Source organism: Uloborus diversus, chromosome 10, assembly GCF_026930045.1.
Source record: "Uloborus diversus isolate 005 chromosome 10, Udiv.v.3.1, whole genome shotgun sequence".
In the NCBI taxonomy this organism is placed as follows: domain Eukaryota; kingdom Metazoa; phylum Arthropoda; class Arachnida; order Araneae; family Uloboridae; genus Uloborus; species Uloborus diversus.
In genome coordinates, this window is record NC_072740.1 from 13,393,480 (window position 1) to 13,409,078 (window position 15,599).

At 35.1% G+C, this 15,599-nt stretch overlaps 1 protein-coding gene across 1 annotated transcript in view; it reads right to left on the minus strand.

Annotated features, from left to right (window-relative positions):
• Positions 1-15,599, minus strand: part of LOC129231537 (ankyrin-3-like) — an 86,703-nt gene that overhangs the window by 2,619 nt on the left and 68,485 nt on the right. Inside the window, exons 23-26 of the mRNA XM_054865878.1 lie at positions 14,870-15,067; positions 9,747-9,845; positions 6,369-6,476; positions 1,740-3,087 (exon numbers count right to left, since the gene is read on the minus strand). Of these exons, the coding sequence (XP_054721853.1) occupies positions 1,740-3,087; positions 6,369-6,476; positions 9,747-9,845; positions 14,870-15,067 (1,753 nt within the window). The remainder of the gene's footprint in view (positions 1-1,739; positions 3,088-6,368; positions 6,477-9,746; positions 9,846-14,869; positions 15,068-15,599) is intronic.

Here is a 15,599-nt window from a genome sequence, read left to right on the forward strand (position 1 = left end):
ACTAATATTTGGCTCATTTATGATTGATTCAATTGGCTACATCTTTTGTGCACTCATCAAATGAATCATAAAAAGTAAGAAAAAAATCATCCTATCTGAAATATTTAGATTATGTTTTTCAGCCATTTAACGAAAAACAAAAAAGCAAATTAGCCTTGCAAGGAACACGGATCCCCAATAAGGTCAGTTCTGGAAAAAAAAAAAAAAAAAAAAAATCGCATTTTGAAAAAACGTAAAATTAGTAACATCAATCAATTATAAACATGTTTAACCATATTTGATTTAAAAAAGAAAAAAAATCTATATTCCATATCTACTTCAGTGGAAAGGAGAATGATCAGTTGTTGCATTCGGGGCACTGGTAAGTCATTTTTTTTATTGGTCCCTCCTGCGCGCAGTTCATGCACATATGTTTAGCATATGCAGCGCAGGGTCACATCCTCCACCCGATCGTTTGATATCTTAATGAAGACAGCGGAGCATTAATACTGTAAATCATGACCTTATTGGGCTAAAGTCTACTTTTCTACACTTTTCAAATCACAGGAAAAAATGACAGTACACAGCGACTTATTTCTTTTTGAATTCGTCAACTACATAAATTAGGCTCTCTAGAACAAACAACTTTCTTTACCTAGTAAACTGCACTGAACCACGAAGATACAAAATTTACTGCAAAAAAAGATCAGGCAATTTTGACAAGAGTCTTTTGTAATAACTATCTCTGCACTTTTGCTTGTTGATAACAAACTACTTGTTGATAACGCTTTATCACTAGTTAGGTTTTCTGATTACGATAAAATGGGGATCTAGTGAAATTTTGAATACATAGAAAAATGGGGGGGGGGGCGTTATTGGTCTAAATGGCTTCATTTTGCGCATCCACCTAATTTTCATTGTTTCAAGAAGTATTATTATTTTGTGTAATATTTGTTGTTTTGAATTAATAGTAAATGAAATATTCTCAACTGCAAAACACTAGAAAAAAAAATTCGAAGGGAAATAAGTGGTGTGAGAAAGTTTTCACGCGCGAGTTCTCAGGTCACTCCTTTTGACACGAGTTCTAAAGGTTTGATGGGCACTTCTTTAATCAAGCTCTAATTAAATTTTGGTTTAACAGCTGAAGAAAAAAAGCACATATTCTCCATTTACTGATCATACAGAACAATGAGTTTCTCAATCGAAACAAGTATTCTAGAAAAAAGAATATTCCCTTTAGGAATCTAGAGAAAACAACCGCGAATATTTGCTACTTCATTCTCATGTGCCAAGCTTTTACATTCTCCTCGGCGCGATAATTCTTTGGCGATCATTGGTTAGTATTGAATTTATTATTTTAACGCGAGTTCACAAAACAGTTCTCGTCATAAATAGTATACTAATTCCGTTGGAATGCATCGACGAGATGGAATAGTAAATGCCTCGTAGTAATTGAAAAAAGCCTATTTCATGTTGGCTGCATGAATCTGTGATTTTCCTAAAAGTTTTTTGATGTAAGGGTTTTAATTATTTGAAGAAGGTAGATGCAGTTTGAATATTAAGGTGAGGATGTATTTAATCAAGAGAGGATATTTCTCTTACCTCTATTTGGTGAAAATTGTGCAGAAACTGACGATACATAAAAAGTTTTAAATATTTTTAAAAAAATCTTGAACTTCTTAAATATAATTCAGCAGTGCGTACTTCTAACATGGGATCACTAAACTTCTAACTCTAACTACAAGAACAGTTATATTTACCTGCTTTCTTTGCATTCCATCTTTGAATCAGAGTAGGAATAAATGTCACAATGTTGAGTGGGGGTGGTGTAGGCAGTGTCATATTCATATTCCTTATAAGTTTTGCTCTTCCGTATTTCCATTCTTTGTCAGACTGAGACTGAATTCGCTGGTATGTATTTGACATCATAGCAATCAATAAATTGATTAGTACAATGACTGTGACCATCATATAAACCCCAAAAACCACTTTCATTATAACTTTGGCAAATGGAGGGCTTAAGTGCATCGGAGGCATATAGTCAGGTTCCACGAGCCCAAACAAGGCGTAGAAGAGCATTTCAAATGTTCCTATGGGAGATTGGAAAACTTCTGCACCAACAGCAATAGTTTTGTTCCCAGGGTCAAACACAGGTTGATATACCGCGCATATATGCAAAGAAAAGCCAGTTAAAAATATGGCTAATATTGCTAAAAATCGCATTAGATCTTTCATTAAATCTCTTATGATAATTGCCCATGGTCCGAATAAATGATGAAAAGTAAGAAAATTTAGAAACTCAAAGAAAGCTAACAAAAGACACACGGCTAGAAGTTGATTACGGATGTAAAAAATAACCAGTCGGTTGTCGTTTGAAAAGAAGAACCCCGTTAGATGGATGACGATAGCTACCATTCCGAAAGTTACGATAACTAGTTTGATCCATCCCAAGCCACCTCGTTCTCTTGGATTGACATTAACAGCCACCATGAACCCTAGGAGCCAAAAAAGTAACAGCCACTCGTGGGGATGTGGAAGAAGTCTGGCTGAACTCCAAAGAGGAAAATAAGGGTTCAAAATGGAAAAACACAGTAGGAAAATCAAGAAAATATGTGATACTAAGTAAGACATGAATTTGATGATGGGTATGTTAGCCAGTCGATGCAATGGAAGTGAACAGGCCATCCATGTCACGGGACAGAATATGAATGCCAGAAACAGCAAAATAATTTGCCATGCTGGCCATTTCAAGTTTCCCATCCACACATCAGAGAGATATTTTTGTACCGCCGAGTGTGCTACAACATCTTTTCTTTCTAATTCGATCAAAACGTCCAGGAAAACGGTATTTTTGTGATCTCCAGCCTGCAGGAGGGCCCCAGCTGTATTGTTGCTCGCAGCTATGGCTAATAAATCCGACGCCAAAGTTTCACAGAAAACCGCGATGTTTTCTAGGTCTCTCGCTCTTTCCTTTTCTCTCTGAGCTAAGTCTTCATATCGACGGGACATCTTAACAGCTGTATCAATAGGAGCGGGAGATACGAAGACAAATTCAAGCAGAGGTAGTTGATTATGAAGCTTTCCACAAACCATAAGATCCACAAGAAACTGAAAACAAAAAAACTTATTAAGCTCGCGATAACTTATCCATAGTTTTACAATTCTCATTATTTTATGAATTTATCGTGTGTGTTTTATATACTTCTCAAGTTGTTATTGCTCAAAAATAAAACTTTCAATTAAATGGAGGAAGTCAACTGCTATAACCACCAGAGTAATTTTACTATGTTTGTAACGTGTCACTTATGTGTAAGGATACACCAGAATTATCTGTAAGGTTACAGAGAATTTGCTTGAAAGGTTACACCTGACCAGAAAGAAGCTTTCATCACATTTTCTTCAAAGGTACATTTTTAAGTTCAAGTTGACTTATACTTCTAACTATTCCATGATTTAAATAATATAAGTTTATCAAATGATCGGGTAATAACTTCTTTTTATAATCTCTAAATTAAAAGTAAAATTAAATTTGTGGGGAACAATACATGAAAATACCAACCAAATGTCCATAGCTTCTTACTTATCGCATATACTTGCAATTTACACCATAATCACTGATAACAAACTACAATAGCTCTTTAGTTTTTTCTCTTTACAGTTTTTGCTTTCCGTGTTATCAATCATTCGCTAATTCATTATTTATTAGGATCATACTTTTTCACAACCAATGTACACCAATAAACTTACCAATTCGAAATTCATTTTTATTACACACAAGACATTTTTAATTTTTACAACAGAGTGGAAATAGCATACAGGTGGAATCGAACCCACAATGTCAGTCTTACTGCTCACAAAGCAAGAGGCTTTCACCACTCGAACGTGGAGGTCCGCGCTGATTTCATTTATAAGAGCTCATCATCTTAACGTCGATGCTGATCTTTAACCATGCACTCTGAGCTCCACTTCACTTTTTTTGATGCAATTGATGCTAGATGGAACATTACACAAGCCACCGTGAAACGTCCCTCGACCAATTAGAATTTCCTTTAAATCGGCTTGACCTGCTTCAGAAGTTGGATAATGTTACACCCATTAGCAATTACAACATTACACATTTTGTTTTTAACCGTGGGTACTCTCTTAGCGAGGCTGTCAACCACCGCCGTGCGCTGGATGGTCTATAATCACGGAAGACTATTCTTGTTGACAGATTCGCGACTCCAATCAGCATCGTCTCATTGCAAAATAAAAAATTAAAAAAAAAAAATAATAATTTGAATTTTGACATCTTGAATTGAAATTATGTTTTTCGCAATCACGAGTGTGTGTATGTAGGCGCGTGTGTTTGTGTGTGGGGGGTATGTGTGTTGTGTGTAGGGGTATGTGGGTTGTGTGTAGGGGCATGTGTGTTTGTGTCTTGTGTGCAGGCATAAGTGTGTGAGTAGTTTTGTGTATGAATGTGTGTGTATGTGGGGGGGGGGGTATGTGTGTGTAGGCACGTGTGTTTGTGTCTGTGTGCTGGCATAAGTGTGTGGGTAGTTGTGTGTATGAATGTGTGTGTGGGGGGGTATGTGTATGTGTGTGTAGGCATATATGTTTGTGTCTGTGTGCAGGCATATGTGTTTGTGTCTGTGTGCAGGCATGAATGTGTGGGTAGTTGTGTGTATGTGTATGTGTAGGTGTCTGTATGTATGCATGAATGTGTGAGTAGTTGTGTGTATGTTTTTGTGTGTGTGTGTATGTGTAGGTGTCTGTATGTATGCGTGTGTGTATGTTTGTGTAGGTGTATGTGGTGTAGGTGTATGTATGTGTTTGTGTGTGTATGTGTGCGTGTGTGTGTAGTTGTGTATGTATGCGCGTGTGTGTAGGACATGGATGCAACCTGGAGACGGCTTTCGCTATAGGAGCAGCATCGTGAGGACCCGGTCGACGGTGATGCTGCAGAGGGTGGCGGTGGGAAAATAAAATCAAAGGACATCAAAAAAAAAAAAAAAAAAAACAGTCAAGTGAGAACAATAAGCAATCGTGAATGCTCAAAAAAACAAACTATTAGTATTATATTGAGATATTCTATTATGGTAGTTAAAGAAAGCTATTAAAATTATATACTGCTCAAAACAATTAGGGGAGCACGGAGCAATCACACAAAAGTGAAGAAACTGTTGTGAGGTAGCCTTGCAAAGGCATAAAATGGAATATACACGTGTGTTAAGATGCAACACAGCAAAAAAGAAGCAGAAAACATTTGACTGGGAACTTGACTCCTCAAGAACAGTGAAACGAACATGAAATTATAGCTCTTCAACATTGTCTGCACCAGCTCTTTGTGTTTGCCCGGATTCCAGTCGCCCGATAAAACGTCAAGCCATGGAATCCGGTAAATTACGGTGGTGTGGCATTTTGAAATTAAAAAAACAGTGAACGGTTGAATTTTACCGCTCAAACAGTGAAAAAATGAGCTTCTGTCGAACCATGATTTCTGCACTTGTATCTTTTTTCTGCTTTTCGACGACAGAAACGTTGATTTGTTTCCAAAGTTTACGTTTTATTCTCATGTTTTCTGAAAACATTGAGGCTTTATTGGAAATTTGTTTCCTGAAAAATATTTTTCTCAATTTTGTTAAAGCCACATGCTCCCTTATTATTATTTTTTTATTGCATTTTTACCAAAGAAAGCGATGATTTTATTTCATCGAGTCCAAAGGTGGTCCAGTGTACCCAGGGGAAAGGGAGAGAAGGGACACCTGTTGGCCCAAGCCTGAATGGAGCCCAATATTTTCAAAAGTAGGGGTGAATTATAATGATAAACGATATGGAGGGGAGCGGAAAAGTTATTTATGACGGGCCCCGAAATTTCTGTGCACGCCCCTTTGTGTACCCACAAATGTTCCCCCCATCTGTTTTCAAATGTGTTCCCGAGTTTAAAGCGAACAATTATACTGAGAACGACACATTCGGAACAAATGCGAGACACGTTTCAGTACACATTCTTTCTAATTGCGCACATTCGAAACACATTTATAACGAAAGTAACAGCATGAGGCATTGCGTATAAATTAATGAGCAATTGACTACAGTAATATTTTGAAACAAGATTTTGACAAAAATCTTGTTTCAAAGTGTCTTGTTCTTTTTGCGGTGAAAAAAAATTCAGATCATGGGTTTTACTAAGTATTTCTGTTCGTTTCGACAAAAAAAAATGTATTTGAAAGAATTGAAATCTTCAAAAAAAAAAAAAAAAATTTAATACCAAGTGGGTAAAATTTTAGTGTTTCTGAATCATACATTTCAGCTAAATCTTCCTGATCATATTGGATTCAGTATTTAGAACAACATCACTACCCATAATGAATTTACTTTTAACAATTAAAACAACTGAAACTTACTGAAGAATCTTCCATTAAAGTTATTGTATTATGCTCCTTCTTGAAAAGATATCTAAGAACGTCCAGATGATTTGCATTTGCTGCAATACTTAGTGGAATTTTCCCATCCTATAATGCAAAAAGTAAATTATTACATTAGTTGAAATGCTAAAGGGAATTACGAGGCAAAATTTAAATAAAAAAAGTCATTTAGTTACGCGTGCAATAACTTTATATAAGATAATTATATTATTTAGTCTAATATATCAGTGGCATCACTACGCGGGGGGAGGGTCCATGGGTGTCACCCGTCTAGAGTGTGACACCCAAAGTGGAATTGCAAGATTTTTGAAAATATGAAGCTAAAATGCCTTTTTAAGACTACAAATTTGAAAAATTTCCGGGGAGGGGGGGGGAACCCCCAGATCTCCTCTCCTCTTCCATCCCCACATCCCGGAGAGAATTACATATTAAGGATTAGGTTCATATTGTCACTACTTAGACCTAGTAGTCACTTCCTCTTATACCGGGCATGTACGGTAGGGTGGTTCAAAAATACATGTAAAAAAAAGTTTGTCCTAGGTAGCAGGACACCCCTCAATATTTTTAGACTTTTGGATAGTAATATACTGGAAGAATTTTAGCTTCCTATTTCAACTGAACGATGGTGCTCAATCCCGCCTCCCAAACTTCATTAGTATGGGGAGGGGTTAAAAAATACATTGAAATGAAAAACAACGCTATATATTATAATATACACGGGTATTATGCATATACATTGCAATAAAATAATTATTTACAAAAAAACAGCTGGGGAAATGAAATGTTTCTAAATTTGTGACATATTCTATGCTACGGCTAATGTTAAATTGAGGGGTCATTGAGCACCGTCTTAAAATTTGAGTCAGAAGCTTAAACCTATACAGCATAATACTATTAGTAAGTCTAAAAAAATTGGCGGTGTCCTGGACTCTAGCTGAAAAAAGGTTTTTTTTAAAATCACCCTAATGTATAGCCTAGCTCTGATAAAGCGAAGCTTGAGCTCGAATATGTTTAATTCCGTTTGGAATGCTCAGTGAAAAAAAAAGGACTTGCTATTCTTTATGGATTTGAGCTGTAAACTTTCGGAAAACTATATGAAAGTAACTCAACTCGACTCTGCTCTAATCTCCCTTCTCTATGACTCCCAAGCTTCATTTTATCAGAGCTACAATGCTCTTTATCCTTGCAAAAAAAAAGCAATTGTTTACAATATAGAATGAAAAAACATTTTATTGATTAGTAGCAGCAAAACATATGTTCGTTTGGGAATTTTTCAGCACATTTTACTTCCTTGGTATTTAGGAATAAATAAAATTTGCCTTAATCACCTAAATTAAAGAGTTATTTCCAGCCTTTAATTTTGCACTACATAGAAATAAAAATTATACGTTATGAAAAAAGATATATATAATTTTTATTTGCTTGTCTTAATAAGCTTTTTCACATTTTGGGCTTTAAAAATGTTTTTTTATCGTTATTTTTTTTTTACCGTTAGGATTATTCCATAGTTGATGATGTTGTGAGATTTCTGTCCTCGCAAAACGGGCGATTCGTTAAGCAATGGAACTGTACGTTTTGTTGAGCGGCCTTTTCACAAAGTTTCGTTGTTCTATGAATAATTTCTTCAGTTAAATAATTAGCAATTGTTGTTCTTGAAAACTTTTATGATCCAAGAACTAAATAAAAATTTTAACGTGTTATTTTGAATAGAAAACCTGCACTTTTTAGTCTATTTTAATATTTTAAATTGTCTTTTTGAAATTATGTTAATATTTGCTAGAGTCATCTCCCTAATGAAATTCGATGAAACTTTATTAGGCGTATAAAGAATTTTTCATGGCTCATTAATGTAACTAGATTTTTTTTTTTTGGATAACATGATATCAAAAAAATATTATTCTACAGCACTAGACTTTACAATCGTGCACTTACGTTTCGTTCCTCCGTTTACATTTGGATTATTGTTCATCTGTGTATTTGTTCAAAAGTATATTTAAAAAGACAGAAACGCATTTTAAAATTATTTCCATCATAGGAAGATTGCAGCTTTCACATTTTTCATTGATTTTGTCAAATTCTGGAAGCTTTTGTTTAACTGTACTTATTAAAACACCTTTCACATTTGGCAAAAACAATAAGTCTCAAAATAAACCCAAACACTTTATGAAAAATGGCAAAAGTTTTCTCAGTTTCTGGATTAGGATAGGTTAATGTCATGCAGATAATTTTTTGTCGTTTCGTCTGCCACATCATACAAAACTGATTTGCTTGAGGCTAAAAATGTAACGCAAGAGTGACACTGAAAGTGATTTTTAATTTTATACACGGCATATCCAGGAATATAAATATAAAAGGGTACATTATTTTCCTTCTCTTTGGTGGTGTAATTACAAAAATCAACGTCAAACTTAAATAAATAAAGCTAAAGTTGACATTATAAATTGTAATATACTGACAAATACTTTGAAAGAAAGTGAGTTGCTCGCAATTTTGAAAATAGTAATTTTGAAAAATTATACATTTCTTTCATATATTTTTTTGTTTACTTCATATGAAGACATAGTCTGATACAAACGCTGCAAAATTGGCCAAGTCATTCTTAAGTACGAATACATCATTTACGACTTCATTAAAGCATAAAATTAGTAAATTAGCGTATCCTCATACGTTAAAAATAAAAAGAGGAGGGTCTAAGAACATATGAAACATTTAAAAGAATTCCATCCATTTACCTTGAATTTAAATCAATTTATCATGCTCAAATAATTTTGTTTTAAAGTAAAAATATTTTTTTTTAAACTAAGGCAAAGAAAGAAAAGGTAATAAAAAACTAAATCCATATTAAAATATTAAAAGATACAAAGCACAATGAACGCTTACGGCATTAAAATAACCAAGTGGAATATGATATTTTTTGCAAAATTTGGCCGACATGCAAATTAAAAAACACAAGAAATCCTCATGATAGCTAGACTGCTATACTGGACGAAAGAAATTTCCTATCGCTTAGCGCTAGTTAAGATGGCGTTCAACCGGTTTGGCCTAGCGAGTGACGCTAGTTATGCCCAGGCAACACTGAAGATGACTGCCGTAAATGCGGTCGAAACGTTCGGGGTGACAACACTCAAACCACGGCACAACAGTCCGGAATCTTACAACATCACTGACACCGACCGTGAAAGCCTGCATTCTAACATATTCTATAGTTATAACATAAAAAATTTTCACCTTTAGAGTTTTTATTTTGAATAAGTTTTAACACAATTCTGTGTGAAATTTTTAAAAATAACTTTACATTATTAATTTTTTACTGAATGAAAAAAAAAGTTTCGTTAATTTATATTAATATGCTCTTACAACTGCCGAAGCCACTGAAGATGCTCCGCTGTCAATTAATAGATGAATCATGTCAAGATATCCTTGCTTTGCAGCATAGTGCAGGGCTGTCCATCCATTCTAAAAATAAATCGAAAGTATATTTTTTAGTGATGGCTTATTATAATTTATATAATTGAAATTGTTAAATTTGATATTCCTAAGCATATGGCAGAAATTATAAATTAAGACGATATTTATAGAGACCATAGTAAACAATGAATGAAAATGAGCAAGTTTTCAAAGAAAATGTATACAACTGTTCTTGGCATAACACCAACGGTTTTGTACGAAAATGCGAAAAATGTTATCATATAGGGTTAGTTGGGGAACACAATTTCAACTTCAGATCCTTCCCATTCTTTTGCAGGAATTAAGACATAAAATTTTGTGTGTCCAAGACCACCAAGGCCCGACTAACTAAAAGTGAGGCCCAAGGCCCACAATGGCCCACCAAAGCCTCTCTAATCTATCACTTTGAGTCAACGCATTTTCTTTAATAATGTTCAACATTCACTTAAAAGATGATTTTTTATCGTATTCACAAAACTACATAATTTTTTTAAAGTAAGTGTTTTAAAAATTCGGGGCCCTTTAGGAAGGTTGGGCCCCAGGCCCAGGCATAGTTCGCCTGTACCTTAATCAGGCCCTGAAGACCACATTCTAAAATAAACCGGGCATAAAAAATTTGACTTTATAACTGCTTGTTAAATCACTAAACTTTAAAAAGCAACTTTTTTCAGTGCTACCTTCAAACATTGATGAACACAGTTGCTTAGAAACACGTGGAGCTTCCAGAATCTCCTCTATGTATGTTATCTAGCCTTCTCACACCGACAGTTTGATTTCAAATATTATTACGGTAACATGGGCGGATCCAGGGAGGGGGCCATGGGGGCCATGGCCCCCTCCGAGAAAATTTCAAGAATAGTTAAAATCCCCCTTTGGTTGAGCAAAAAATTTCCCTTGTAATACATACGAAGTCTAACAATAAGGAAAACAATGAGAGGGGGGCCTCGGCCACCGGGAAAAAGTTTCAAAAATAGTCAAAAACCTTTTTTAAAGCTAAATATAAAAAAAAAATCCTTATTATTCCTCGAAGTCCCCTGACAAGAATATAAAAACAACGCTGGGGAGCCATAAAACCACACTGAGGAAGTTTCAAGTATAGTTTTTTAAACCCTCTTTCCTTGCTTAAATTGAAAAAACTTCATTGTTATTCGTGTGAAGTCTAACAAGAATGGAAACAATAATGCCGGAGGGAGGGCATGGCCACTCCACGAAAATTTCAAAAATATCAAGCGTATACCTAATATTTGGGTTCGTTTAGCACAATGGGCTCGTCTTGTTAGATGCGTTTACTTCTTCCCCCATGGGGGAAAGAAAAGGGATATGTGTTAGCAAGTGTCCGATAAATAGTTATACATTTAATGATTACGCATTAAGTTATATTTTAGGTTTAACCTGGCTTTATGCAGTGCTATGTAATTATTCTTCATTCCCTTTTCAATATGGGACCCCACAAACAACTCCTCTTCCTCTTGTTCATATTACTAAAGATCGTCAACAAACCACGTTTTAAAAAATAACTTGTAAAAGTTTCCAGGAGAGGGTCCCCCACCTCTCATTTTCTCCAACATCGTTCAAGATCGGCCTAAATTTTGTTTTAAGCGCCTGAGTTTCTAAATGTTTCCGGGGGAGAACTCCTTCCTCCCTAACATCATTTAAAGTCTTCAAGAATTACGTTTCTGGAGCTTCAATTACACAAAATTACTGGTCCTCAACAAGTTACAGATGAATCATGAATTGCCTACATTTGCAATTTGAAGAGTTCAATTTTGAAAAATTTTGCGAGTGAACCTCAGAATCTCTTCAACCTCTAACCAAACCAAAGATATTCTAGAATGCGTTTTTAAGTCTATAAATTAGTAAAATTTCCTGGGATGGCCCTTTTAATCTCTCCTCCCCTCAACATCACCAAAGATCGTCTAAAACAGCCTTTTTAGAGCTACAATTTCGGAGGAAGCGCTCCAAACCTCTTCTCCCTACCATTACCAAAGATAATTAGAATGCATCTTTAAGACTGCATATTAGAAAAATTTCTTGGTGTGAGCCCTCGAATTTCTTCTTCACGTATCATTTCGAAAAGATCGTATTAAACTGGGTTTTTGGCTCTACCAATGTCAAAAGAAAAAAAAAGAATCCACCGGAGAAACCCTGAACCTCCTTCTTAACATTATTAGAGATAATGTTTGCATTTTTAAGGTTTCACTTTCGAAAACAGGGCGGGGGGGGGGGGGAGGGGGGCTGGAGGGTCACACCAGAGCCCTTAATGTTACGAAAGGCAGTTAAAATGCTTTTCTAAGATTACAAATCAGAAAAGTTTCCTTAGATGGGCCCTCAAATCTCTCCTCCCACTAACATCATCAAAGATTGTCTAAAATTATATTCTTAGAGCTACTATTTCGAAAAATAGAGAGGGGAGCGCCATCGGACCGCTTCTCCCCTAACATTACCAAAGATCGTCTAAAATACGTTTTTAAGACTTCAAATTCGAAAATTTTCCAGGGGAACCCCCCCGGACCCCTTTACTTCGGAGTTAATATTATACTTACGGTTGATTCATATTGGCTTCCTCTTAAATCGGAAGTCCTATACAGTCGCCTAAGAACACAGTTGTGATTACAGGAATACCACTTTGAGGCTACGATGTATGCACACGTTTGTTAAGAAAAGAAGAAAATTATTGGGAAGGTTACAGCCTTTATGTTAAACTTTCGTCGCCTAATGAAATTTTTTTAAAAATTCTCTAGTTAAAATGGGGCTACATTGATATTTGTAAATTTCAAAATTTTTCCGAAGCATCGTATTTTTCTAAATGGCCCCCTCCGAGAATTCTGTCTGGATTCGCCCCTGTACGGTAATAGAGTTTGTTTTCATTTACCCCCATGATTCCTTTTTCCACAACTGGCGCTAGTCTAAAGCAAAAATTAAATTATTCAAATACCAAGTTCTTTACTTTTACTGTAGTATAAATGTAAGAAAAAGAAGCGCGCAAATTTTCTGCTTAAGCAGATGAGAACGTAATGAAAATCAGTTTGCAGCGGTTTAATTAACCTCAAAAGAAATGAAAAATAAGCAGATGTTTCAACATCCATATTGGTGAGGGGTTGGGTTGCAAATATGTTCCACTTTACACGACTTAGTTTACATAAAGCTAGTGAGCATAGTGAGTAAGACTTAGTTTATATATAAAGTGAAAAAATACTTCTTTTTTGAAGTAATAAATTAATGTTTTTATGGCTTCCTGTTTTTCTCAAAAAGATTCTTAACATTAACTGCGAGAAAACATTTCAAGTTTATTACACGTAAAATCTTTCTAATTTTGGTGACATGTTTTCGATTCGTGTTATACTCTCATCTAAATTTGTAAATTTCATAGATATAGAATCAGGGCCGCAGAGAGCCAAGGTGGGTCCCTTTTCAGTTATGTAGCCGGGCCCCTCCCCCCCCCGAAAGAAAAAAAAGGTGGAAAAAAAAAGAAGAAAAGGGAGAAAAGTAGAAAAAGGGAAAATAAAATATAAAAGGGGAAAAGGAAGAAAAAACAGGGTAAAAGAAAAGGGGGAAAAGGATGGGGGGAGAAAAAAATCAAAACTGCTTACTGGAAAACAAGTTACTCTATTTTAAGTGCCACAACAGTAAATACCAAAAGAGTAAATTTTACTTAATCTTTACGTTTTCTCTTATTCGGTGTCCCCCCTCCCCTTTTATTTCTTCTTTTTTTTTTTCTTTCTTTTCTTTTTTGCGTCAGCGTCGCTGCCTCCTCCCCTTCCAAGGCCTGGGCCCCTAGCTTCCAACTAGGCTGACATGGCCTCTCGTGGGGCCTGTATAGAATACGAAATTATCTTGATTATGAATCAATATGGACTCCGTTTCGATCGTTGATTTACGAATTATTGATGGCTTCGGTATTTTTATTGCGTGTGATTCGATACCTGCTTAATGAGTATCATGTCATTGTCACTCTATATCTCACAAATGAGATCTCATAAAACAAAAACATTTTCCTATGAAAGCAAGATTTTTTATAAGCCTGATGTTTCAAATCAAAAGCAGGATCAAAAGAGTCTTCGAGGAATGCAGATGCTGCCATCTATTGGCTATTGCATGCAACACCTCTAAGACATACTGAGAGTATTCGCGAATGGACGGATTTTCTGGTGCTCGGTAACTAGTAATAAACACATTTGTGGCTGGTGTTAGTTTCACAGTACAATGAGAATGAAAGTAATACTCGAGTAATAAAAGTCAAAAAATAGCTCAAGTTTTTGCTTGGCTAAGGATTATTTGTAACCTTTATTTGCAGTATTTACATTAATATACAGTTGGTTTCTTGCTTTCATGGTTAGCCAAAGATGTACCAAAAATAAATAACTAAAAATTAAAACTAATAAATAAAATAAATAAAAAAAATAAAATAAAAAAATAACAAAAAAAAAATGTAAATGAAAATAAAAGAACAAAAAAAAAAAAAAAAAAGATTAACATGAAATGTTTTTTTTTTTTTTTTTTTTTTTTTTAGAAAAAGAGCTGAATTCATGCAGCAAAATTGTAGCTTCAGGCAATTATTTAGAGCCCTTGAATCTGTGGTACGCTTTTGATAAAGATCTAGTTTAAAATATCTAATATTGAGTTACGTACTATAAATAAGGAAAAATCCACAAAACCAATAATTTCCTTCCCAGCTAAATACTAAACATTTGGGTTAAATGTTCTCGTTTTAGGGTAAATAAGCAAGGAAATTAAAACCCAAATCTTTTTCGAGGGAAAATATAACAGCACTAATTTTTGGTTGATTTTCTGATCACACTACTCTCGGGAAGGATATGTCCCTCACTACGTTAAGTGTAACTGACGTTTTTTCCCCAACTTTTTTTTCTAGCAGTCGTGCTAAAAAAAATTTTCACTCATTTGTTGGTCTCGTATTCTTAAATAATGATGCTGATGGAGGAAAAATGTACAGTTATTTCCAAACTTTATGATGTAAATCCTTACTTTGGAAATGGGGTTGATCAGGAGCTACAGGGGCTGTTGAAGCTACTTACCTTGTCCGCAGCATTAATATCTGCACCTTGCCCAAGAAGAAGTCGGACAATGTCTTCGTGGCCATGAGCAGCAGCCATATGAAGAGGTGTTCGACCTTTTTTGTCCCCAGAATGAAACTTGTCAGTGATGCGACTTAAAATCAAACCAGCAACAGCGAGATGTCCTCCTCTCGCAGCTAAATGTAAAGGCATTGTTGCCTGAAAAAATCAAATTATTAGCTTAAGACAATTTAGTCGGCTACAGAGTTATTTCAAAAAATACGGTATCAAGAGCACAACAGAGCTAATTTCCTTTGCGAACTCTGCTCTCTTAAACCTATATTCAGACGACTGACACATTTCAATTTTTTCATTAATGAACTTAACTTATGGTTTGGCAACAGTCCTTTTAGTTTCCTGTTAGCGGGTATTTGATTCAATATTCAGTATTGCTAGCGTTAAAGAACCATGTTTTATTAACCAATGTACGTATCATACGTAGTGGACATGCAAAGGGTTGATACAAGCTTACAATTGTGTGAAAAATGCTAAATAAAAAAAAATTGAGTTTTCCTTTACTTTCTGGTTAGGAACTGAGAGGCTTAAAGTGAGGAAAATACGACTGAAGAAATACTTTCGTATCAAGTGAATGATTCATCATTCCTTTACAAAACTTTTTAGTTACAATTTTCGGAAAACATCTTTTTGAAATGGAAAAAGACTTTTTAAACCGCAAAAATACTTGCATCAA